The sequence below is a fragment of the Falco biarmicus genome, chromosome 8, assembly GCF_023638135.1.
Source record: "Falco biarmicus isolate bFalBia1 chromosome 8, bFalBia1.pri, whole genome shotgun sequence".
NCBI classification, from domain to species: domain Eukaryota; kingdom Metazoa; phylum Chordata; class Aves; order Falconiformes; family Falconidae; genus Falco; species Falco biarmicus.
Genome location: NC_079295.1, coordinates 16,899,175 through 16,926,542, shown reverse-complemented (window position 1 = coordinate 16,926,542; position 27,368 = coordinate 16,899,175). Strand labels below are relative to the sequence as shown.

The following is a 27,368-nucleotide window of genomic DNA, read 5'->3' as shown; positions in this document are numbered from 1 at the left end:
CGGGCTGCCAAGGGCAGAGGGCGGGCCTGGCTGTGGGAGGGGCCGGAGCGCCCCGGCAGGGAGCGGCCGGGAGCAGCCGAGCCCCCCGCCCGAGGCGGGCGCGGCGGCCACGTCAGCCCCGGAGCCGCCCCGCCCGCCTCCGGCCCCGCGCCGGATCCCGCCGCCGGTCGCCCTTCCGCCCGGCGCCGGGGTGAAGGCGCCGCCGTCCCATGCTGCTCCGCGCCCGGCTCGCTCCTTCTGCCGGCTCCTGCCGAGCCGAGCCGCCGCCGCTGCCCTCCCTGCAGCCCGGTAAGCGCCGCGCCACCGCCCCGGAGCTCGGCCGGCACCGCGGCCGCGCCAGCGTGGAGGGCGCCGCGCGGCGACCCCGCCCCGGCGACGGCCCCTCGCCGCACACCCCCTCTCCGGCCGCCTCCCGGCCTCGCGGCGCCGTTACCTCCGGCCTCGCCGCGGCGGGCGGCACCCGGCGGCCCTCCCGGAGGCGGCGGCGCATCCCCGCGTCCCGCCGGCCCCCTTCGCCGTGGCGGGGCCAATCGCGGGTCCTCGGGCCGAGCGCGGGCGGCCGCCGGCGGCTGCCCGGCCTTCCCCGCCAGGGGCCTGGCGGCGGGCCCCCGCCCCGCGGCGGCTGCGGGCTGGCGGCCGGCCGGCCCCCGGGGAGCCGCGTCCCGCCGCGGCGCTCACAGTGAGTCTGAAGGAAAAGTGAGCGCTACTGAAACCGCCCTCTTCCCGTGTGTGAACGGCCGGTGTTCGGTGTCGTTCGTAAAGCTCTGCGCGATTACCCCGCTCCCCATGCAGGCAATAGAGGTGGCCTGTCGCTCCGGAGAGCAGGTCACTGGCCATCAGGGAACTTCAGGGGCAGTCCTCACAAGCTGGCAGTGGGGTTCTTTGCTATTGTGTGTTTACTGAAGAAGTAGGAGAATGTACTTAATTGCTCGTTTCTCCCTCTTCTTACAGGTTGTAACTTTTGCGAGAGTTGTGACATGGAGTAGGACAACCATCATTTTGAAGAGCTCCGTCATAAATACGGCTGAACACCCGTGTATCTGAATGCTGGCGCGTTTACTGGAGACTCTTCCCAACACCTGCTTGAATCGGAACCTGTAAACTTTCCAAAAGCTTCCTAATGGAGTTCCTAGTTTCCAAGGGAGATTATAGTAGATACTTCAAAAGATCTTTACTGCTACTTTCAGTATGTGTAATAGTTCTTGTGTGCACTGATCAGGACTACTATAGTTTACTTGGAGTATCCAAAGAGGCAAGTAGTAGAGAAATACGACAAGCGTTCAAAAAACTGGCATTAAAGTTGCACCCTGATAAAAATCAGGTAAGTTGCATCTTCAGCAGGTCAAAGTTGTTGAGTTAATGGATCTTCATGTTTGAACAGAAAGTGGGTTTAGTTTATCTAAAATGTTTCTGTGTTCTTGTGAAGTAAAGTAATTGCGTGGTAATGTGGTTCAGCTCAGATTTTCTGCAGAGGAAACTTACAAAAAGGGGTAGACTGGTCATATGTGGTTGTGTTGAATTTCAGCGGTATTAAATTGCTGTAGTGAAAAAAGGTTTTGAGATCATTTAATTCACGATTATGTTTTTGTAACTAGAGGAAAACTTAGGTCTGTACCATATTACCTGGCTGGTAAAGTTTAGCTTAGGGGAACTTACTGTTTCCCTGACATGAAGTGTCATTGAGACTGATATCAGTGTCCAAGTATTGAATAGGACAAAGCAGAAATCCTGGGACTGCCAAGCCTTAACGAGGGAGGGTAATAAGGAGCTGTAGAGTAACTAGAGAAAAAACTGGGAATGGCTCAGTTTATGCTACCATGTTTTCTGAAGTACAAAGGAACCACTTTTAAATTTAAACATCATCAATTTTTCCTCACGATTTCCTGAAATAATTAGAAATTCACAAGAAATAGGAGGATTTGGATCTTTATGTGTGCAACTGCATCCGCACAGAGCCCCAGAGGACAGTAATGTACCATATGAGCTCAGGGCCTGCCTGCACTGAGTATGTTGGAGCCTCTGAGATTGAAAGAGAAAGCCAAATTTCAACAGAGTTAGAAATGCCAACTTGTAGGTATTAATTGCAAGTTTTGTTTTCCCTGTGTTGATACTTTCAGAATAAACAGATTCTGTAGTTTCCAAAGATGCAAATACTACTAAAGATTTGTCAACAGATTATTTTCGGTGTTAAAGATGATACACAGAAGATGTAGCCATTACACAAATTCCACAATAGTAATTAGTTTCCTGTGTATCTAGGTAAATACCTTAAGAATCTTTAAGAAAAAGTATCTTTTGAATGAAGGGTGTAAGCAGAAGTTAAAAGGGTGGGAGAACGCTACAGATTTTGCTCATCACTTTTATACTGCACCAGCTTAGAACCCGAACTGCAGGTTCAAAATGTGTCTGCAGATTTTTCACCATTTTAATTCTAAAGGTACCTAGAACCAAAATGCTTTTCAAATAAAAAAGGGTGCCTCTGTCTACACCATAAGATCAGAAGGGACGAATCTGTCTTTAGATCAGAGATTTTCAAATGAGTGTGGATTCTAGGGGAGTTGAAAACATTATAGAGAAAGTAGTATGTCTTCATTCTTGAGTACTTACTTTTTTTTTCCCCTTCCATTGAAGCAAGAGTTGAAAGAAGAGGGATCACTGGAGAATGTTACAACATCCTACCAGTTCGTTCTGTATTTCAGTTGGTACTTTAGTGAGGATGAAGAAATGAGAAGATGCATCTGGCTTCAGGAAAGGAAAACTTTACTGTAGTTTGTTGGGAGATCCCAGTGTAATGTCTGCTTCCATCACAACTGACATCTTTAGTAGAGATATAAAAACACTTGCAAAGCTTATTTTCTCAGCATTATATATACAATATGGTTTATTGATTACTTACTAATTATAGTTTTCCTTACATAGAATGATCCAAATGCACATGAAAATTTTTTGAAAATAAATAGAGCATATGAGGTACTTAAAGATGAAGATCTGCGGAAGAAGTATGATAAATACGGAGAGAAAGGTCTTGAAGATCAGCAGCAAGGAGGTCGTTATGAAAGCTGGCACTTTTATCGCTATGATTTTGGTAAGTTACGATGTACGTTTGTGATTTGCTTACACCAGTCACAGGTGAAGGCAATATTCAGATCTTTTTATGCATTTCTGATGTGTCCTCCAAATTTCTGCCCACTCTGTTGTTCTCCTGTAGCTGTCATTTTCTCTCTGTGGACCCAATCTTTTATTTACCCTGTTAAAAGTCTACCCAAAAGTACCAAAAATGTAATACTCTGTTTGTCTAGCCTTTTGTTCCTGCTGCTTACCTTTTTATTCGGTTATCTAACTTCTTGGGTTTTTTTAAAGTGCAAAGCTGTTTTTTTTCCTTCACTTAAATTCCAGTATTAGTGTTTCATCAGTCTTCTTTTTGACTCTTCAATGCAGGAAGATGTTTTCTGTTTAGATAAAGTATGCTGAAGTGGATTTTGAGAGATTTTTGCACTGCTAAGCCTGGTTTATATGCAATTATACAATCAGATCGGTAAAGAGGTAGTAGAAAATGGAAGAATAGTAATGGAATCATACCTAAAAGGATCTTGAGACAAGTTATTTAATGTTTGTCTCAACACATTTTTAGGTAGTTGTAGGGAAAGGCTGGGATAAACTGTTCTCAGAGCTGCTGAGTAAGCTAAAATAGGGAGCTGAAGAACATGGTTTGATTGATATTAAAGAAAAAGCTGAAATGAACGCCCACCTTGGCAAAATTTTTTTCTTATGTGGTTTGATTTAGTATGTCCCAATCTCTAAAAAATGAATGCCTGTGCAAATCGAAATTGGATAAACCAGAGGTACAACTGTCACAGGAAAATACGGAAATTATCCTAAAACTTCTTCAGATAAACAGATTTAAGACATTTTACCTGACTGAAGTTGCATTGCTTGATCGAGAAACAATTTTCTTGAATGTCTATTATCAGTAGTTTGGAGAGTGTCTGTATTTCTGTATCTATGTTTTTATATATGCGTGTGTATATGCAAATATACAGATATTTTGTATATATATACACGGATGAGCGTATATATTATATTACATGATATATAAATGGATAGTAATATAAAAAGTACCTTGTCACCTGTGGAAATTAATTTCTCTCATTGTTTATTTGCATTTAATCAGTGTATACCTCAGGTGAAATGGCATCTCACCATGTTAGGTACTGTAAAAGATCTGTAGCTATAGTAGCATAATATGATGCTGTCTAATAGTATTTCTGGTCTCTGCACTGCCTTTCGTGCATACTTGAAGTAGTAGACTGTTTTGCAGTGATGTTCTGGGTAGGACTGGTTAGCCTTTTAGAAAAGCTGTCTTCCTTACCTTTATTCTGTCTGCTTTATTCTACTGTGTTCACAAGTGCTGTTAGTGGAAAAGCTTGTGGCTGAAACACCTTTGTGATCTAAATAGTTTAGATAACCAGAGGCTGAGAGAAGTGAGAGCTTGAAGATGTTACATGTAGCGCTCTCACTGAGAGCTGAAGCTTCTTGATTTTAACCTGACAACTGGTTGGTGTTATTTCTAACAGTCTAGCTGTAACAGTGGTAGTTCAAGTTCTCTGCTCACTTGGTGGCCGGTCTACTTGAACAACAAAAGAACTGTTCTGTTCTGATGGTGACTTTTCTAGCATGAGGGTGCAGGAGTTAGCAAGAGATTAAATAAACTAAGTTTACCTATTACTAAACAAATACAGCTTTGTTGCCAAACTCTTTGCCAGCTTACTGTTTCAACTTGTGTACTGCCTTCTGTCTTGTGAATAAGATGATAGTTTGTGTCTTTGTTTTAAAGATGGCAAAAATAAAAAGCAATTATTGGTGTGTTTTTTTAATAGGTATTTATGATGATGATCTTGAAATTATAACATTGGATAGAGGAGAATTTGGTAAGTTTTAAATAAATAGCTCTATGTTTGACAACATGGCAACCCAAAGGAATAATTTTTACATTCTGAGCTGTACAGATATAGACTTCTATTGCATATCTATGCAAAAAAACTGTCAGAAAATAATCTTCAGATGAGAAAAAGAAAACAAACGCACCTGTAACGCTTCCTGGTAAACACTAGTTAGTAAGCAGATCAATATCAATAAACAGCTTAGATTAGCTTGAAAGATATTTTGTGAGATCTGTAAGAAGAAATTATTTCAGTTAAAATTCTGTTTCTCCTAATTTATCATTACTATCTTTTTTGGTCTCTTGTTGAAAAATTCACTTGATTTTTTTCTATTTTTCTATTTATAACTAACTATTTTTTCTAACTTTTCTATTAAATTTGTATATTTTTTTTTAATCTAGTCAATTGTGCCTTGCACAAGAGGTTCAAGAGCAGAAGGTGATAACCAGATATTAAAAACACAGCGAAGTAAAACAAGGTCTAGAAAGACAACACTTTCAGTGGGGATATCATCCAGGTTTTTTACTTTTAAAATTACAGCTGTTCATAACTAAAAGAGACTAGAGAGAAAAAATACTGGATTTTTCATCTGCATTTTGAGTACCGTTTGCTTTGTACAGACTGGATCTACATGCTGAACCAGTTTTGTAAACTGTTCTAACAGCAGAGCCTCATGATGCTCTCCATGAGAACCTGGTCTTACTTTGGTTAATTGATTTGCTGATTCTATGCATTCTTTGTAAGGATATTTTAATATAGGCAAATATAACTTGGAAAATTCACTATAAAAATTATATCCAAAACCAGAGAGACTGAAAGCCATGTAATTCAAGCTGATAACCTCTATGTGTGTATATTTTGTTGCTGCTGTTTTCTTTTATAAGCAAGAGTATTTAATTATGTTTTCCTTGACTTTTCTAGTAATTATATTAACTTGGATTTTTTAATTGCTTTTTCACTTATTAGAGGGGGATTCTACATAAAAAGATTGCCTGGTGGAACCTAGAAAATACATAAAGTGATATAAGGAAATGAAAAGTTCTAGCGAGTAAAAATCTTTCAGAACTCATTTTTTATTTTAAGGGTAACCGGATTTATGCTGTCACACGTTTCAGCTAGGTTAATCTGAAGAGAGTACATTTATTCTTAATTAGTAGAACAGATGTTGAAAGTCAGGGTGCTGATATCCTCTGAAATACAGGGGTTTTTTTTGCACTTTCCTATGGCAGCTAGTATGTGCAAGTGAGGTGCAATCTTTATCCCATCCGAGTTACTGTTACTAACTGTGACATAAATACTTAATTCAGCTTTCAGGGAAAACAATATAGGAAAAATTTACATTATAGATATAACTACATTGTAGATTTGCATTACTTAAAATTCTATTCTCTATCTAGATGCTGCTGTTAACTCAGGAGAGCTGTGGTTTGTGAATTTTTATTCTCCTCGATGCTCCCACTGCCACGAGTTAGCACCTACGGTATGTGTAACAAACAAACATACTTGGAAAATTCATTGCTTTTAGCAGCATAAAACTTAATGAAGTGAGTTCTTACACTGGAACCAAAGACAGCAATTCAAGATGCCAGGAATAAAAGATGTGCTGATTTTTCATAATACCTGTACAGGATTATATCCTTTTCTCCCCTCTTTTTTTCTAGTGGAGGGAGTTTGCCAAGGAGATGGATGGAGTAATACGCATTGGAGCTGTCAACTGTGGCGATAATAGAATGCTTTGTCGAATTAAAGGGATTAACAGTTATCCCAGTCTGTATGTTTTCAAAACTGGAATGGTGAGTGATAAAACTTAGAGCGTTTTTAGAGAGATTGAAATCTGGAAGAGTAGTTCTTTAATACTTGTTCAATCGTAGATCTTTTATAAAAAAGATCTTCCTTTTAATATATTACTTCCTTTTAATATACTACTTTTCTCTTTCTTCACCTTTGCTAATTTGATTTAGAAAGTTAACTTAAAAAATAGATATCCGGTTTATACAGTAGTTTTTATGAATCATTTTATTGTGCAACATACCACTTCTGATTTGGGAAGATACTGTCAGCAGCGTTGCTGTAGCGAAGCAGCAAGTCTATCTGAACAGTTTCTCTTACAGTATTGTAATGGACTTTTTCAAATACAAAGAATAGTCTGGGTTTTTTGAGTCTAAAGAATATGACCATGTACTTAAAGAAACTTGGAAATTCCTTCCATAACATTTCCTCCATGCTAGCTGCATTACGTACATCATGCTTTATAGCTGTTTGCTAAGTAGTGGTGCCAGGGGTGGTGTACAAATTGCACTTGAATAGTTGGTCATGTTTTCACAGTGATAAGATTTGAGAAGTTGAACATAGAAATTGTGCATACACTAAATGGGCTGATGCAAGCAATTTTTATTTAAATAGAAATATAATCATTGGGAGTTGGTGTTTCTAAGACTAAATTATCCTTGTGTTGCTGGACTTGGAAAGAAATCACATTACAAAATGTATATAAAAATTAAATTCCAAACATTCTTTATTCTTTTGTCTTCTATAGCAACCAGTGAAATATTATGGAGACAGGTCAAAAGAGAGCTTGAAGAACTTCGCCATGCAATATGTTACAAGCATAGTCACTGAGTTATGGGCAGGTAATGTTCACGTGTTTTGCTTGGGTTGTTCTTGAAATTGCTTTTACAGTATAAAATGTGGCAGAACCTATCAACTGTTGCTAAGTGTTATTTTTGAGATTTAAAAGTTTTCTGTAATTTGCTAATATACATATAAAACCTTGTTTCATAGTCATGTTTAGTCTCAAACTGATGCAAATTGTTTCACTTTTAGGAAACTTCGTTAATGCCATTGAAACTTCATTTGCTTCTGGTGTTGGTTGGTTGATCACCTTCTGTGCTGAACGTGGGGGTAGGTGTATTAAGAACTTTCCAAATAAGGCAGACAGAAAAAAGTACTAATGTTGATAGTGGCATAATCCCTTTTGCTTCAAATAAAAGCTGTAAAAGATCATAGATGATCACAGTACTTGGACTGTGGGTCATTTAAGCTCCATTTTAGAGGCAGTTTGACAAAAGGGGTGTTAATAGAAAGATTATGCTATTGAGCGCTGCTTTAATGACTTATGTGACATTACAGAAGCACAAGTGTAACCCCTCAGGAAGGGAACTGGCAGAAAAGGCCTCTAACTTTCCAGCTCGGGCTCAAATGAGAGATACCGGATAAGAACATGTCAGCTTGTCATGGTAGCTGAGTAGAAGAAAGGATGTGTCTCCACTTTAAATCACCAATGCTCAAAAAATTACATCAGTATTTTCTCTTAAATTAGGTTTAGACATAGTTTTGGCTCTTACTACTGATGTCATGACGGAGTTCAGATTTGCATTATTTTTTGTAGCTGTTTATCACTGAATTTCTTGGGATCAGTATTGGATACAGTGTATGAGAAAGTTGGGATCAGTATTGGATACAGTGTATGAGAAAGTTGGGATCAGTATTGGATACAGTGTATGAGAAAGTTGGGATCAGTATTGGATACAGTGTATGAGAAAGTTGCCTTGGTTAGCTGGTAGAGCTAAGTAAATGTGCTACACCTTTGACAAATAAAGATTTCTCCGTCTTACAAAGAGACCTTTGTTCTGTGAACTGAATAACTAGAGCTGCAGTCTTGGATTTGCATTTGTAAATAGCTTGATTTCAAGTTGCAGTCCTTTTGATATTAAATTTTCAACTTCGGTCCAGTTAAAGCGAGCTTGATGCATATTCTTATTTCAGAAAAAAATCTGCATCAGAAGGTAACTATTGAAAGTCTGGAAGTCTGGATGGGTAATTACAGCATATGATGTATTTATTATAGTGAGTTATGATTTGAATCACAGAAAATTGGTCTTTCCATTGAAATCTCATTTGAAGTCAATGTATAAATACCTCTTGGGGTTATTTTTTTTTTTTTTAGAACATTGATCTTGAAGACATTTTAAAGGTCAGTCTTAGTATAGCAAATAAAATACTAGGGGTTTTTTAATGACAACTCTGTTGATGAAGCAAGACAATGTTATTCACGTTATTTTTAACTTAAGATTAGACAACCATCAAGTGTTCATTACTAGATGCTACAACTTCAAGTCACTGAAATACTGGATGAATAGCCAGGAAGTGTGCCCTTTGAAATGGTCACCTTTTTAGGGAGGAAAGGGGTAATTTTAAACGAGTAGGTTTAGTGCATTAATAATTTGAAGTTTTATGTTGTAAATAAATCACTTCTATTTTGCAGATTGCTTGAGTTACCAAACGCGCCTTAAGCTAGCTGGCATGTTGGTAAGCAGCGTTTCACTTTGAAAGCATTACCTGTTACATTTAAAACAAATTAACAGAAGTGAAAGCTTCAAGTTGTAGCTAAAACTCTCATTGAGCTTAGTGGAACCAAGTTTTCATCCATTAACTTTCAGAAGAGAAGAGTGATATATCTTTGACTTACTAGCAATTGGAATAACACTAAATTGTAAAATAATTTTATGAAATATGAATGAATATTAACTAATGAATTACAGTGTGGTGCCCTTCCATTTTCTAGATGTTGTATATAATTGTTTCTGTTGGGATTTTCAAAAACATTTCTGAACCTGAAATTGAAAAATAATCTTCTCTGGTTTTGTGTCAGTTTTGTGTTTTTATTTATTTTTCTTTTTTCTTACAGGAAGGTCTTGTTAATGTAGGCTGGATGGACTGTGGCACCCAGGGTGAGCTTTGTGATAATTTAGATATCTCATCTAGTACTACAGCATACTTTCCACCTGGAGCCACCATAAATAACAAAGAGAAAGGAGGTGTTTTGGTACGAGTTGTTCCTCAACTGTTCTGTATCTAGATAAAATAAGGTGATGACAAAGGAATGTGTAAATAATTTTCAGACTGATTATATACAGTTGAAAAGATACTTTTTTCTTCTAAGCTTGGATGCCCTGGTATGAGTTTGTATCCCTCCTGGCTTCTAAGGCAGCGGTCCCCAGTTTGCTGCTGTGCTTGAAGAGTGAACGGGAGCATGCTGCAGCCTGTAGCTCTGCCTAGCCACCTCAGGAGCCTCCACGAGCAGCTGTGGGAACACGGGGTGGGATGTGCTCTGTGACAGGCCCAAGAGCTAGTTCTAAAGCTGCTCTGCTACCCAGCTATCCGGGGCAAATTTGGGGGTCTCCTCTCCCAAGTAACAAGCGATAGGATAAAAAGAAATGGCCTCAAGTTGCACCAGGGGAGGTTTAGATTGGATATTAGGAAAAGATTTTTTGTTGAAAGGGTTCTCAAGCATTGGAACAGGCTGCCCAGGGAAGTGGTCTTTTAATGCCCTGGCGGTAGATATGGTGCTTAAGGACGTGATTTAGTGGTGGACTTGGCAGTGCTAGGTTAACCGTTGGACGTGGTGATCTTAAAGGTGTTCTTCAACGTAAACAACTCTACAGTTCTGTGACTTGCCACATGCCCCACATTTTTATTCCAGAAGGAGTGTGCCCTGGGTATCACGAGTTTGAGAAATACTACTCTGAGCGGAGTACTGCTGTGTGATAAAAGTACTCCTACGATGTCTGTCAGTATGGATTGTATTGTTCAGCCCTGTTCTAATATTGCAACCTCCTTCTGGGTTTGTGTGGTAGTTTTAACTTCCTTAATTGATGGGAGACACTTTTCAGTTTGAAGCACGGCTTGTTCCTTTATTGTCACTACTGTTACCTGTGTCTTTAAAAGGAGGAAATTAAATTTGTAACCTACTTACTTTCAACCTTGTAACTTACCAACTCTTGAGTTACTGATTCATATTGCTTCCTAAATTTTTTAAATTACTGAAACTTGCATATCTGTACAGTACAGTTAAGGAAGGCTGTAAGACTAGATTGGAGATCAACTTGATTGTCAAATTTGGCTTGAAATTTTAATTTTAGCCCCCATTTTGACAAAATGTGATATTTTGAGTTTAATATTGTAGGAAAAGCTAAAAAGCAGTATTCTGAGAGTGATGTTTGTTAAATTATATATATGCAAAAGAAGTCGATCAAATAACATGTTATTAACTGTACCCTTCAGTTGATGGCAAGGAACAAATCAGAATAATTTCCCTGACACTTTGAGTACTAATCATCAACAGTCAGGTTGATTGTAATTCCTTATAGTAAACACAGTTAACCTTTTTTCCTAGTTTCTTAAGTCCTTGGATGCCAGAGAAATATATCAGGAAGTAATGCAGCATCTGCCGGACTTTGAAATTATCTCTGCAGCATCATTAGAGGTAAATTTAAAAAAAAAAATTAAGATTTCTTTAAATAATGTAGTTTTGTATCTTTATCATTACTTTTTACATTTTCAAATCCTGTTGACACAACAACCTAATATTTGTTTAACTGAAAATTACTTTTTTTCTTTGTAGCCAACGTTATTTAACATTGTTTGTCTGTGTTTACTTTTGTTGTTTAGCAAAAAAACAAAAGCAAGGGAGGGGTTTTATTTAATAGGAAAATAGAAAACCACAGAAATTGCTATTGCAACTTACTTTGCAATTGTAACTTTCAAGTATTTTAAAAATTGACTACATTGTAGAGAATGTTCTAAATTTTGTCAGTAATGTAAGAGAGAAAAAAAACAACTTGTTGATCCATGATAAGTTATGTGTGAACTGAAATTAGGAGTCATAAATGTTACTCATGTCTTAGAGGAAAAAGAAGAAGAAACCTCTTTTCATACTTGTAGTAGCATTTACCAGCTTAATCTACAACAGGAAACGCAAAAGGAAACAAAAAGTGTAGAAGGTAGCATGTATCCAGCTTTTTTTTTTCAGAATTTTTTTTCCTCTTTCCCTCTTTACAAGACAGTAAAAGGAAATTTAGTGGAAGGACTACATGAAAGAATTTGTTTAGTGTAGGAGGTCATTTGGAGATCAGCTGAATAATTGAGTGTTTGCCTTTGTAAAACATAAAAGGAATTTACAAGTTAGTGTAAGTTGGGAATAATTTTTTTGTGTGTGGTTTTGTTTTGTTCCTTTATTTAAAGGACCATCTGGCTCATCACCGATGGCTGCTTTTCTTCCAGTTTGGGGAGAGTGATAAATCAAATGTACAGGAATTTAAGAAACTTAAGTTTTTACTTAAAGATGAACATATTCAGGTAAGTGCTCACTCATCTAATGTGAAGTACCATTTACATTCAGAGAACAAGTTACGTTTTTCATTATTATCAGCTGTTACTATCACCTGTGGTACTGAAAGAGATACACTCTCATATGGTATATCTGTCATAAAATTTTTAATTTAAAGCAAGCAGTGAAGTTTCCCATACAGTTTGAATCATTTAAAAGTAGTTAGGAAATATTTATCTTTTAAATCTGCTCTCTCATGGGAAATGTTGCTGCAGATCTCATTCAGTTAACAATTAAAAGTTAACACTTCAACAACAAATGTATATGAAACTTTATTTTAATTATTCACAAAACCCTATAATTGTCTTGAAAGTTTTCTTAATAAAAAAATCAAATTCAAACTTTGTACTGAAGACATATGGATTGTGTTAATCTGAGGTATGTATTTTTGAAAAATTGTTGCATTGACTAGAAAAATTTTAATGTCAAATCTATTTTAGGTGTCTTTTTGCGTCCTTGCTATTTTATTAGAGGGCGAAAAAAAGAGGATTCTTTAAGATTTTATTCCCCATTTTGGCCTTTGATTTAAAAATTAGCAAGCAACCTAATACAGCTGTGCTAGTAGTTTTCCTCAAACATCATAGTTAAGACCTCTGTTTACTTTTCCATATTTTTACCTTTTCTTCCTTACTCTTACTGACTTTCAAAATATGTTAATCTATATAAATTAGGATACTGTAATTAAAATGGCACTATCTGTTAATTAGGTTGGCAAGTTTGACTGTCTTTCTTCACCAACCATCTGCAACAAACTATATGTCTATCAGCCTTGTTTAGCAGTCTTCAAAGGAAAAGGAACTGGAGATTATGAAATTCATCATGGTAAGGGAAACTTTGACAAATTCAAGTCATTACATAATCCCTTTGAGATGACACTGTCTTTGGCCAAGTGCATTTGTTTTCCCAAAGAACCGTTTTGTAGTTCTGATATTTGCTAATTTTCCTCTGACCTTACTGTAGCCTTGAACAAACCTACCAATTCCTGTTTTTTTTTCCTGGGCAAGCCAAGGGATTTATTTTGTCTTTATTATCCTGCCTGTTTCAGTGTCATTTACACAATTACATACAAATGAAATCTCTGAAGCTGATCAGGACAGCTTATACTTTGAGTAGGATAACCACAGTGGTGTAAGGCACACACTTCACTGAGGCCTAACATGCTAGTTACACCGTGCTGCCAAGCTGAGAAGCTCAGGATTTGATTATATGTCTCACTGCACTAAAACTAGTTCCATGTTTTGTTGGCTAACATCCAAGAAAATCTGTACTGAGACTTTTACCACTTACTTTCATTTCCAAAGTAGTAGTTTCCTTCCAGGAAAGGTTGGAACTTTGTTACTGTGTACCGCTGAAAGGATTCAAACATACTGGTTGAAGAACTGAGCCTGAAGCAAAACCTGTAGCTTGCAGCAATAGGTGTAGCTTCATCCAGAATGCATCATCACAAGGCAATGATGCAAGATGAAGTTCTCATTTTTCAGCCTCTGAAGTATTAGAAACAGCTTGCTAGAATTAAGTTTCAACCCCAGTACTGCAATAAAGGAGGAAAGTTTTTGACCGCTTCGAAAAGATCAGTTGTATCTAAGAGGGAAAGATGATTTCGTACATTTAATGGTTCCTGCTGGGAAAAGCCTTCTATACTTTTTGCAGTTCCCCCTCCTGCAAAGAAGCCAAGAAAGGGTTATATACATACAGCATTTTTAGATCTCTTTATAATGGCATAGGTTACAAATAATGTAAGAGAAATACATAGGACTACAGTGCATACCTTCTTTTCTGAATGGTTTGTTTTACTATTTACAAAATAGATGGCATCTAGAGCATTTGCAAGTCATCTTGCTCCAGTATTCATAACAATGAATATGCGAAAGAATCAAGCTTTTTTATATGCCGTGTTGAAGAGCTTTCAACAGCTTAAAAGCTTTTTAATATGCTGTGTTGAAGGGCTTCAACAGTTCAAAATCTAAGAACAAAAATAAATCTTACTAAGTCACTGTGCAGTGACTTCAGATTTAGTTACCCTGAAGTTCTTATTCTCAGTTCATTTCAAGACACAAACTCTCATTTCTGCTGACAAGTATGTTGAAGGGTATGAAGAGACTTGATCTTTGCCCACTGGAGCTGTGTCAGCAGGAACTTCAGTTACACCTAAATAGCTGTGACTTACCAATATAATTTATTTTGCTTGAAGTTTTCAATACCTCTGCCAAGGCAAGTGTATCTAGAATAGGAACTCTTAATTCCAACAAACACTAGTAAGATGGTATAACAGCCAACAGACCATTCAAAAAAACCAGTCATTTTATTTGACAAAAACATGTTATGTCTTGGATAAAACATTTATTTGGCTAATATTGGGTAAATATCCAGTTTAATATTTAGCCAAATACCAACTATCACCTAGAGTATGTCTTTCCTGTGTAGGTTAGGACAGTTGAACATTGTCATCCTGTGAAAAAGCAAGCCAGTACCTGTCTAATTTATTTAGGCACGCCATGTTTAAAGATCAGCCAAGGGAACTACGGGACTCGTGTTGCTGTGGCTAAGGTTTTTTTTAACGAAATCTCTCATAGAGAAGAATAAATTTTCCTTTTTACATTGCTCTTTGAAGGAAAGAAGATCTTATATGACATTGTTGCATTTGCCAAAGAGAGCGTCAACTCTCATGTTATCACACTGGGACCTCAGAATTTTCCTGACAAAGAGAAGGAACCATGGCTTGTGGATTTCTTTGCACCGGTAAATATGTAGTATCTACATTTCCCTTCTTCTAAAATCTGTTAGGTGACTATGTAACAAAATACTACCAGTATCTTGAAAGTGTCCTCCGTCATCATGAGATGGTACTGTAATTTCTCATTCCTTGGCAGCACTAGTTCCTAGTCCGTGTGGGTTTTGTATTGAGTGGAGTCTGTGGTCAAAGCAGCATATTATTCATCTCAAACCGTGTACGTTCTCCTGAGAGCCAACTGCAGGGAAAGCAATTGCACTTACTTGCATTTTATTTTCTAGTGGTGTCCTCCTTGTCGAGCTTTGTTACCAGAGCTGAGAAAAGCATCAAAACATCTTTATGGTCAGCTTAAGTTTGGAACACTAGACTGTACTGTCCATGAAGGGCTTTGCAACATGGTAAGATGCAGAAACTTTTTTTAAAAAAAAAAAAAATCCTTTCAAAGAATATTACTTTTCTTCTAGTTGGGGGCAGTGGGATGGGGGCAGACAATACCTGTTCTTTAATATTACTTTCTTAAAGGGTAGTAAACAAAAAGGGACACTTGTATCATTGTTTTCAAAGGAGCAAACTATGTAACCACTACAGATAATATATTAATGCAAAATACAAGTCACACCTTGTTCTGATTTCATAGTGTTGTTGGAAGACTCTGGAAGTGTCAGAATTTAATAATTCCTGGGGTTTTTAAGAGGAAAAAAAGAATTAAAGCAGACCCAGAAAGTTTTTCCTAGTGTGTATATACATATGTACATGCATTCTTTTTGTTCTTCACATAGAAGTTTAAAAAACAGTAAAATATTTTAAAACACAAGTTTTATACTGATATAATGCTCTTTGAAGGTGTCTGCAAAACCACTTCTAATTCAGTTCAACCTTAACTGGCTTGGCTTTTTGTTTTATAGTGCTTAAGTAGTGCAGGATCAATTTCAAATTAAAAGAAAGTTTATTATTTACCAATTTGCATTTTATTTAAAGATATAGTAATGGAATTAATTTTAAAAAAAATCTTGACTAGTTTTTCATGTTTAAATTTACTTAACTTTTACTTCAGTGAATTTATTGTGGTAGAAATTACTGTCATTGCTTTTCCTGAATTCCAGAAAATACCACATTTTGACAGCTTTCCTGCAACCATATTTTATTCTTCACAAGAGCTTTTTACATTACTGTTTTATTTATCTTTAAAATGTGAACGTCTTAAAACACATGAAAAATAAGCAAAAAAGGACAAACTTTTTTGTTTTATTTAGATGTATTTACACACTGAAGAATTCAAATCATTGAAGCATCTGTGTTCAGTAGTAAACAATACTGTTATTCATACAGTACAAGTATTTGCACCTGAAGACTGGGAATAGCTTTAAAGTTAGGGCTTAGAAGGCCCATGGATTAATTCCTTTATTGTGGAGCACAGCAAAAGGACTACTGGCTGGTTTTCAAATTCAGAACAAACTGTGCCATCTCTGAATACAATTGGCAACCTACCTGTACTGATTTGTATTGTTTCAAACTCCCATTTGCATCTAAGTCTGAGCAGTTGTACTGTACAAACTGTACAGCTTAGCAGTTGTGAGCCACCGATACCAATGGCAGTTAAAGTACAAGAAGCCTAATCGTTCCTTGCAATTTCTTATTGTTTGTTTTTGTCAGCATAACATTCGAGCTTATCCAACAACAGTTGTGTTCAATCAGTCTGATGTTCATGAATATGAAGGACATCACTCTGCTGAGCAGATCTTAGAGTTTATAGAGGTATGTAAATTATAATTCTCATTGCATGCTCTGTATGCAACTTATCCACAAACTTGTTCTTTAGTTGGAAGAGTCCAAGATTTTTATTTTTTAAAATTAATAAGACTAGTAAGATAAAGAGTGGGAAAAAACCCAACCTTTTGGGCAAGGGAAGTGATCCAGCAACTGTCCGTCTGGGACTTGACACCTGATGGAATAATTTCCTACTCTGTCGAGTAATTTCTTCAAGATCATTAGCAAATAACTGAAGATCCCTTCCAATCTGCAGAGTGTAATAGTAATGATTTCTATCTCATAGAGAGGATAAAGAAATTAAAGGCATGAAGTGCTACAATATTACAGTGAAAATGCCTCACGTACACACCTTAACATAGGAGGTTCACATTTTTGTCAATTAGCTTGCTGCCCTCCATGCTTCTCAGCTGTTTCTTGGTCTTTCTTAACTTGCTGAATTGCAAATCGTTGGTACTTGTCATTGTTGCTGCCAGAGTTCTGGCACCCATCTTTCCTCCAGCATTCAGGTTCTCTCACTGCTAGATCCGCAGAGTGTTTTCTGCTCTTTGAAGAGACTATTTGTTCTCTCCAGGTAGCCCAGGAAAAGCAGGTGTAATAGCACACATGCAGGAACAGGCGGACATAGTCTTTTTCAGCTGCTATCCAGAGGCCCCTAGTGCACCAGAAGAATACGTATGGTGTTGACAGCCTAAACAGCATGGCTGAGTCTCATAATGCCTGTTCTTGCCAAGGAAGCTGAATTTCTTGCCTTTTGCGTCCCTTTTTGGAGAAGAGGTAGAAAACTTTTGCAGCCTGGCTATAGTTTTTTGATCACTTTTCTCAACAAATCAGGCATGTGATTGTAATGAAGGGATGATTTCTGATGCTTCCATGCCTTTCAGTGGCATGGAGTCCTCCCTACCACAGCATCAAGCATATTTCACTAAAAGACGAACATTCCCAGGATTTGGTTCAGTCTGTTTGTATGTGATGGCACTGGATACGGGATAATTTGTTCTTGCAAAGTATGTATATAAGCTGTCTTCACTTTAGGATCTTAGGAATCCATCGGTGGTCTCCCTAACACCAGAGACATTTGTCGAATTAGTTCAGAGAAGAAAACGAGAGGAAATCTGGATGGTTGACTTCTACGCTCCATGGTGTGGACCTTGTCAGGCTTTAATGCCAGAATGGAAAAAAATGGCCAGAGTAAGTGACATTCAAATATTTCTCTGCTTTTGTGTCTTCTTCTGTGCAATTATTGAGATAGTACAACTGCTGTCTTAGAGATCTGTCAGCCAGGAAAGACTAGTGATTAATACTGGGGACAAACAGGGAATTCCTACCTGACGACAATTTTGTATTGTTTCAAATACAACGTTTTTCTTTAATTTTTTAAAAGTTCAGTACATCGATGTTGTATGCCAGTTTTTTCCTGTTGATACATGTGTGTTTTCCAAGAAAAGATTCAGAGTAGCTAACTTTCATCGATGCTTAGTGCTTTATATAGACAACAGCTCTGCATTTGTTTAAAACAAAATATGAAAAAAAACCATTTGTCCATAAATAACAATTGGTGGAAATAATTTGCCCATTTATTCTCAGTATTCTTTATGATCATTAGTCATCTTTAGGATAGCACGTAGACCTCGGGGAAACCTCTGACTTGAATTTCAGGTTAAAGGAATTCGGTCTTCTGCATCTTAATTATTTCCTGTACTAGGAAGACTCTTTTCTGAGCTCTTGTTTTCTTCACTGAAAGTAAAGAAATGTTAAACATACACTTTCAAGGCTCATTGTCAGTTAGCTGAACTACACACACATCAATATGGAATTGTTGGGATTGGGGAGGGTGTTCTTGTTTTGCAGGGTCATTACAATGTTCTCTCATTTGTAAAGGTAGTATTACTTTAATGAAAACCATCTGGGTCTTCCTGGACACGTTACCAGGAATTTGAACTAGAAACTTTAGGTAAAAAAGGTAGGGCTTTGGAAGAAATTCCATGACTGTCAGACATTTAGAACTCACCTAGACTAGGAGTTCTCGCCAGGATTCTGTATTCTAGTCAAATGTCTGTGAAGTGTCAGTAGCTCTGTAGTACGTGTTCAGTAATCATCAGCTTCCCTGCCCGTGTCACGTGGTTTGGGCCTTTGCAAGAAATAGTGTGGTCAAGACACAGGTCAACTGTGCAACCGATAGCACATCCATACTGTCGTAATTACTGAGCCTAGGATACGAAACACGGTAACAGGTAGTTCTGATACTAAATAATCACTCCTATGCACCTTTGAGGCAAGGCAGGTGCCTCCTGAGCCCTGTGCATGCAGCTTATACTCAAATACATGTGCATGACAGGAATGCGCCTGGGTGGCTGCCTTTCATCAGGGGCCAGTGACCCATCTACAGGTAGGAAGAAAACCATGTGATAATCTTGGTTTCTTTTGTTGGGTGTTTGTCCCCAACTAAGTGATTAAGACTTACATTCTGAGGCATTACTGAACTCGTAGTACAATTGATTAGCATATTTGATTGTAGGTTTTCTTCTTTTTTTCAGATGTTAAATGGATTAATCAACGTAGGCAGTGTGGATTGTCAAAAATACTATTCTTTCTGTCACCAAGAAAATGTTCGGGGATATCCTGAAATAAGACTCTTTCCTCAAAAATCAAACACAGCTCATCAATATTTGTAAGTAGGTTACTTCAGTTTGGGAAATGTTAGATGATGTGGAACAAGACAAATAAATACCTTCCGTTCTGTAGAAAAGGCTCGTCACAGCTGTTAAAGCAGGCTGTTACGGTATTACTTTTATATTACTATTATATTATGTTATGATATTACTTTTATATTACTATTATAACATTACTGCGCTAGATATTACTGACTTTGTTACTTCAAACTAGTGCCATTCTATTATGCCATTTCATTTCAGTAATTTGAACTGAGACTGCTTCAGGAATCTTAATTTTTATTTCTTGTTATTTATTGATTTGCAGTTTTCTAACTTTAATTGCCTGTAAAGTCGATTATTTAAATCATATAATATAAAAATACTACTAGGCCTAATTGATTGCAGCTTTATCTTTAGGGAACAGTGATGTAGCCATCTGATCATCCCCCCTGCCAACAGTCTGTTAGGATAGACAATTTTTGCAAAGGTGCTATCTCTAGTTATCCCATTCACTGTGTCATTAGTGTGGAAGCATTAGTCATTAACAAAACAAAAAAAAATTCTATGGGAAATAAAATCTGGCCAAAACCAAACAGCCTGTCCCCTCTATTTCGCAGTACTGTTCCAAGATCCAGGGATTTTGGGAAGCACATGCATATTTAAAGATAGATAACCATCTGAAATAGCAGATGTGTTGCTTCATTATTTTACAAACTGGAAGGTTCTATTAAGTGTTGGCAGAGAATAAACTGTAATGCCTCTCCATCATAGTGTTTAACAGTAGACTTCAGTAGCTTTAATCATTGGAATGCTTGCTTTTACTCAGTTCTTCTAGAAGAAGTTTCTTTGAAAAGCAGATATATTTTTCTTGGTGAAAACAACTAAGTTGGTGAATATGACTGTTAAGTGCCAAATTCCTAATCACGCGTGAGCTATTTCCTGCAAAAATAAGGAAGTCTGTCTCTTAAAATAAAGATCACCCAAAACTATCCAGTCAGATTTTGACCAGGTAACTATTGAAAAATACTTCGTTATAAAGTTGTAAATTAGTGGATATGAATCCTGAATTAATCTTTTTTTCTAACCTGCCACTGGAATTTCAAAACTAAGCAAATGTCCTGGAAGTCCAAGTAACCAGTTTGCCTGGCTTTTCTACTGTCACATTGATGGAAATATATATATATATATATAAAATTAATAACTCTGTTCTTGTAATGAGTGAACATAAATTAGGAAATATATAAGATGTTTCAATTTAATTCTCATGTTTCTTCGAGCCTGCAATTTTATCTGGAGTTATTACTGAAAATCTTCCATTCTAGCTATCAAAGCTTATGTGCTCCAAATCAAGTTTCTTGCTCTCTTGACATAGAATTTTCTTCTCTTCATCTTCTGGTCCTTAATTCTGTATCTTTGAATTGTATTAATAAGATTTTTATTTATTCAGATTTGAAAGCGAGGTAGAAATACATCCTAATACATCTGCATTTAAGTTCATCATTTTGTCATCTCCACTCTACGGAGTGTTTTTTCAAACAATGCAAACTACTGTGCAACTGGATTTTTGTTTTCTTTTTAATCTTTTAATAGTAGCTACAATGGATGGCACAGAGATTCATATTCACTGAGAGGCTGGGCATTGGGGTAAGTTACTGCATTAAACTTTGTTCACAAGCTGCTTATATAGTTTGCTTGCTAGGAAAAATTAATGTTTAAATGCTCTGTAAATCAAGAATTAGAAACATTCAGGTATATGTATTGCTCAAATTGAGATGTTAAAAGTTTCCACATCTTTTGATTCAAGTTTTTAAAATATGGAGAAATAGCATATTCCTTACTGTCCACCCATTTTCTGAAGACCATATTATTATTCTGTCTTCCACTTTTACAAAGCAGTTGTCTTATAGTACAAAGGGTAAAAGTAGGGATTTTCAGACTAGTAATATTCTTTATTTCAGAAATTTTTCTTATGCTTAAATGGAATTTGGGTATGTTTTAAAGTTTTGAATGGATTATGACTGTTATTTTTCTGTTCCACAGATACTTACCACAGGTGTCTGTAGACCTGACTCCTCAGAGTTTTACAGAAAAAGTTCTCAATGGAAAAGATCACTGGGTCATTGATTTTTATGCTCCTTGGTGTGGACCTTGCCAAAGTTTTGCTCCTGAATTTGAGATCCTTGCAAGGGTAGGTTTTTAACTGTATTAGCGGATTGTTATAGTGGTAATGGTTAAAATACAATTGATTGGCACTTTCTTTCTTAGCAATCATCCAAAAATCACATACCCCCAGTGAGCCTCCTTCTCACTGAAAGTCCACGCTTGTAGGTCCCACTTGCCAGTGTGCATTGTCCCTTGCGCAGACCCTCTATGGAGACAGATTTCAGCTTATGATGAGGTGACCTTTGGAACCGTGATGTGCTTTGCCCTCAATTCAAGTAGTAGTGCTCCGCTGAACACGCAGGGACTTCTCATACAAGGTTAACAGTCTGAGAAGCAAGCAGGCAACTAGCCTTGAGATATTTAAAAGATTTGAGCAACACTTTTTGTTTACTTCCAGCTGCGCTGCTGGCTTATTCATGATTTGCTTAGAGTCACCCATGGAAATGTGAAATTTGTTTCTAATATGCATTTCTTTTTAGAATGTTAAAGGAAAAGTGAAAGCTGGAAAAATAGACTGTCAGGCGTATGCTCAGACCTGTCAAACAGCTGATATCAGAGCCTACCCTACTGTTAAGTTTTACCCCTACCAAGGAGCAAAGGTAAAGTGTTTCCTTTGTGTGCGCTGCTGAATGGGTACTGTTAGTAGATCTATTTCATGTCGCAGTAAGACTTAAGAGATTATTTCTGTAACATATTAAAGTGCATTACTTTGATATTCTGGAGATGCAGTAATAATAAATTTCAGTAGTACTTAAAATAGTAGGACAATGATAATGTAAAGTTTATTATTTTTCAATAACACATTGTTACTGTAACAGAACAGTAAAATGGGGGCTTAACTAGAACCAGGGTTTAATTTTTCAGGGATCTCATGTCACAAAGTGTTTTTCAACCTTAACTAATTCTACCACTGGCTACCCAAAAGCAGGAAAGGTCTCTCTCCAAATGAAATACGGACAACTTCGTTTTGGCTAAGGAGAAATCTCTTTCAGTATAATCGCAGTATTTCATTATAATTATCACTTGAAAAATGATTTTAAGATTGAAAAATGACTAAAAATACTGTGTTCTGTCTCAAAAATAAACCTTATCAAACCATTTCAATTATCACTGTGACTCTGAGATCAACATATGCTACTAGCAGAACAGTAGTAATAAATTAAAAAATTGAAAATTATCCAAATAGGTCTAGGAAATTGCCTTTATTCTGGTAAAACTACTAAATTACAAGAATCTTATAGTCGTCTTTTTAAATGTATCAATGCTGAAGAGAAATATTCAATGCATTCCGATAGTTAAACCAATTCTTTTAATTATACTTTCCTTTTCTTTTTTTAACTGAATCTATTTTGGAAAGTTTTAGAAATCCTTCTTGCCCCAATCCCATCAAATTCAATGAGACTTTTCTGTGGTGAGGAGGAATGGCTTTCCAGCTCTCCATAGTAGCGACCCACACAGACAGATTTCACGAACAGAGATTACAAAGTGGCAGACTTTGTAATGGGTTGTCTACGTTACTGAGCTGTATAAATGTGAGAAAATTACAACTATTTCAGGTTTCTTGTAAGGATCAAGACAAAATCTACGTAGTTCAAATCTTGTGTCATTTTGAAAACTAGCAGCCAAGAGTGGTTCTTACTATAATTAGCATTGTTTAAAAAGAGCTAAAAATATACCTGTGAATCATAAACAAACTTGCCGGAGCCACCATGTCTTCCTCCCTGCACTCCTCTTGAACTTTATCTGAAAGTAAGCAGATTTTCTATTCGGTGTAGAGAATGGTTAATGTTACACAATTTTTAATATTTTTTTCCCAGAAAAATGTTCTTGGGGAATATATAGACAGCAGAGATGCAAAAGGTATTGCTGACCTTTTGAATGAAAAATTAGAAGCAATTCAAAATAAAGGAAAAAGAAAAAAATCTAGAAATAAGGTAAGAATACTTATTGTGGGGCCTTTTGCAAGACTGATATTATTGTAAAGAATAGCTGCTTTAAGTGACGTTAGTATTTGCTCTTTGTGAAATATTAAATGCTGTATCTTCAAATAGTACCAGGTACATCTTACTTCCAGTCGTGTTTTGGTTACCGTTACTTATTCAAAATCAGTTCTCCCCTGTCCACAGGTGTAGCAGAGAATACTGCAGCTGCAACACTAATCATGCCAAGACCCAGCAGAACTTAGAAATCCACAGGACATATAGATGTTCATGGGACAGCTGCATTAAACTAAGAGCTGTACTGTATCCTTAAGTGTCATCCTTAGACTAGATTTAGCAAGCAGGCACCAAATTACAGAGGCTGATTAGTGCAAGAATGGGATGGACATTTTAACTCAGAAGTACCCTGAATTCTATTTAAGAGAAGCATTTTTCCAATTGAAAAACTAGTACTACAGAGAAGTCTAAAATCACAGAAAAAACCTGCCAGTAATCTTGTTTTGGTTTTGGTTTTTTTTTTATTTGTACTTTCAGAATAACTTGTTTATTTTCCTGTCACTAGGATGAACTCTAAGTGGTACTGGAGGTAGATATGACTCGAAATATTCTGAAGCTGTGAATATAGAGGACACCATGAGGAAAATATGAGGCTGATTACTTTCATGACAGGAGAAAAGAGATGAAAACTAGTTTGACTTCACAGGCATATGTGATTGTATGAATTCTGTTAAACTGTGGGGAGATGAAAGCATTTTGGTGGAAGCGTTCAGTGTTTCTGCAAATGAATTCTGCATGTCCCTCTTCTGACAAACCAGCTCCCTTCGTCCTAGTCAAAACATTGGAGCTGACCAGAAATATGGACTGTATCACTTTTGCCTACTCATTTACTGGTTCCTTATATTTTTCTGTCTCTTTTCAAACTCTTTTTGAATGTGGCACTCAGCCTATGGCTGAATATGCACTCAAACCACTCTGCAATGCAGAAACACAATGAGGGATTGTCTATTTGAAAGACAGTTTTACCTGATGATTATTCTGCTTTGGGGTTGCATTATGTCTAGTCAAATGTTAATAAATAAAATCAAGAACGGGTAGCGGGACAGGTTTGTTGAATTACATTTGCTTCTGCCCTGGAGTGGATGACTGTGTTGTGGCACTGGTGGTGGTGCCCCGATGAAGAGAGCTTTGAAGAGCTTCTTTAGTTGTTTGGTTTGGTGGGGGTTTATGTTGGTGTGGGTTTTCTTCTTTTTTAAATAAGGAAAAAAAGTCAAGGACTTTAAACTCAGTGTTTCATGGGCTTCCACAATTTCAGTTATGTCATTGAAGCATCTGATTAAGTTATTAGGTCATAACTTTATTATTGTCTTTTAAAATATGAATGTATTCTGTGGGCATATTAATCTTTTTTGGTATTACCACTTTTCTCTGGAGACATGTTTTGGAGGTTTTGTTTTTTGTATTATCTTTAGGCAAGCAGGAGAGCAAGTGCCTTTTAATAATGGACACTGTACCTTGTCTCCTCATACATGTTAATAGAATTCCCACTCTTTAGTCTTTTCGATAGCTTCTCAGTAGACAAGAAAAATGACAAAGGACAACAAAACAACTGCTGCATTTAGAGTTCAATGTTAAAATGTTTCACATTTTCAATAAAATGCTGCTGAGAACTTGTCAGATGAACTTTTCTCCCTGCTCTTCATGGATTTAGATTTGGCATGACTAGTCACTATAGTGTGAGTATTATAATTTGTAAATACATTATTTACAAGTAATTTATTTTATAAAGAAGGCAGCAAGAAATAAAAGGAAGAGGTTCTCATAACTTTGAGCCATTCACATGCTTCTTCCCCTGTGTTCAGGGCTGCCACTGTTGCTTCGTGGTTTTGCAGTGTTTTGATCTGAGAAAAAAGAGAATGTAGTGCATCTATTTTTTAATAAATTAGGCCCTTCCCCCATCCAAATCAAACTTCAAACTCAGTCCCTGTCAAAAATGAAAATTTTGGTATTTTGTGACTCCAATACAAACTCTGTTTTAGTCAGTTTACACGTGTATGTTTAACTGTAACTTCGCTTCCTACCTCTTACCTTCTTCCTGGAGAATGAGGTCGTGGTTACGTACTCTAGGATCCTACCGTTAAAAATCTAATAAATAACCTACTATAGGGATGTGTGCAGTTTCTTCTTTATTCCTGTTAGCGTATGGTTTCTCTCTTATTTCTGCTAAGAGGAACAGACTAGTAGGACAGAAAAAAAGTGCCACAGAGCAGTCTCTCCAGAGGATGATGGTAACATACAAACTTTCTAGCTTTACTAGGGGACTATTCATACTTAGAGTTTTTGTAGAAAGTTACTTTATCACTTACTTTGGGTTTAGTCATTTGAAGCATATAGATAACTACTACGAAAAACAAACACTATTATCCTCATCAAAGTATCTTCTATACTGACTGACTTTGTGTTGGCTACTGGTTTTGAACTTCAGTTAGGCTGTGGGGAAGAGGATTTAGTTTAAATATTAATAAAGTTAATTTTTGAGATTGAATTTTGTATATGATGCTCTTTGCATCCAGGTTTTTGAATTTTTTAAGCTAGAGACCAAATGGATGTGCATGGGGCAAAAAAGATGTTCAGAACAGAGGGAGAGCAAGCAAGCTGTGGGCACTGCAGGTTTCTGAGTTTTTCCAAGTTTTCACAGGTTTTTTTGAAAGTTTTCAGTAAGCAGCTTGGGGGAAAATGCAGTGAGTAATAAAGTCTTGCCTTTGTTCCTAGCCATACGAATAAATAAAATCTTTCATACATAGCTGTATCTCCAACCTTCTTTTAAGAACAAATGCATGTAATTCCATGATCCAATTTTTACCAATAAAGGGCTTAAACTGGTTACTCAAGATACTTCTGGAGCAGCACTATTTTTAAATAAGAACATCTTGAAGTAACCAGGTCCCTCAGTTTTCTCCTGTAGAATTATGGAGGTGTCAGCATTGCCTCATGCTTCAGAAATCAAAAACCACACCACCCCACCACAAAACCACCCAGAACAATAAGAAATTTCAAAATGCAATAAAGAATTGTATCGGTCAACAAATATTTTGGAATATACTCCCCCCATGCCAAAATGCCAAACATAGTTCAAAACAAATAATTGTCATATTTTAGTGGCTGGTTTGATACTTAAAGTTCATTTCATATTTTAAAAGAAAAACTTTCAAATTCACATGCCCATCAATAAATCCAGTAGAAGATGAACCCAAAACAGCACATGAATGAATGCTCTGGTTTTAAGTAATGTTCCACCATTCCTTACTCCCCCTCTCCCAAATAATTTATTTTAAATATAATTTTACATTCATTTAAATTCATTTTAAACTTAATTACTACTGTCATTGTATGAACAAGATTGTTCCACTTCTCCTTGTAGCTAGCTGTAGATAGTGTTCATTATTCTTCTTCACTCCTTTCCTAGCACCACTAGTGAGACAGCACCGGGGTGGACAGGTGTGATGGGCTGTGGGTTTGTGCGTGCCACAGAAAGTCTCGCTCAAGGCAGAGCAGGGCACGAGCACTCTCCAGGGCCTCTCCTGCTTAGGACCTGCCAGGATATTACGTAAAGATTGGCAGCCTTGCCCTGTGTCGGAAGTTGCAAGCAGCAGACTGCGAGGTCAGCCTTGTACCTTTTCCTTCCCATGTAACTACACGCACAAAGGAAGAGCAACACGTAACAAAAACACAAAATACGAGTGTGCTGTACACTAGGTGGCATAGCGCATATGGAAGCCTAATGGCTTTTAAATTTATCTCTGGCACCCTATTTTGCTCTAATTAGAAGGAGGACTTTATGGCTGTTGAGTGGCAAGGAACTGATTAGCTCTCATGCCTTATACTAAAACAACGACGTTCCCCAGACCCGTCTGGCTCCTTTAGCTTCTACTGGTGCTAAAAGACATAAAACTAGAATAGAGAGGATGTGTGCCATGCGAAGGCACAGACCCCAAGTCAGTGAAGAAC

The 27,368-nt window shown here is 37.3% G+C and overlaps 2 protein-coding genes across 5 annotated transcripts in view; one reads left to right on the top strand and one right to left on the bottom strand.

Annotated features, from left to right (window-relative positions):
• PDE1A (phosphodiesterase 1A) overlaps window positions 1–921 on the bottom strand; it is a 248,849-nt gene extending 247,928 nt beyond the window's left edge. For 2 of the 4 annotated variants that reach the window (XR_008823670.1, XM_056350220.1), the window contains exon 1: window positions 434–918. The gene's annotated coding sequence lies outside the window, so the exon portion shown is untranslated. Of the gene's footprint in view, window positions 1–433 lie in introns of all 4 variants that reach the window. The other 2 variants (XM_056350225.1, XM_056350226.1) reach the window with 2 other exon arrangements.
• On the top strand, window positions 139–25,527 carry DNAJC10 (DnaJ heat shock protein family (Hsp40) member C10). Its single transcript, XM_056350219.1, has 23 exons — window positions 139–288; window positions 952–1,321; window positions 2,920–3,085; window positions 4,878–4,928; window positions 6,338–6,420; window positions 6,602–6,733; window positions 7,477–7,570; window positions 7,764–7,841; window positions 9,205–9,248; window positions 9,628–9,765; window positions 11,116–11,205; window positions 11,964–12,077; window positions 12,816–12,930; window positions 14,720–14,847; window positions 15,121–15,237; window positions 16,493–16,594; window positions 17,642–17,797; window positions 19,144–19,277; window positions 20,851–20,904; window positions 21,301–21,448; window positions 21,903–22,022; window positions 23,241–23,357; window positions 23,926–25,527. The coding sequence occupies exons 2-23, from the start codon at window positions 1,121–1,123 to the stop codon at window positions 23,935–23,937; spliced, it is 2,394 nt and encodes a 797-aa protein (XP_056206194.1). The 5' UTR covers window positions 139–288; window positions 952–1,120; the 3' UTR covers window positions 23,938–25,527.
• Window positions 25,528–27,368: the final 1,841 nt, after the last annotated feature.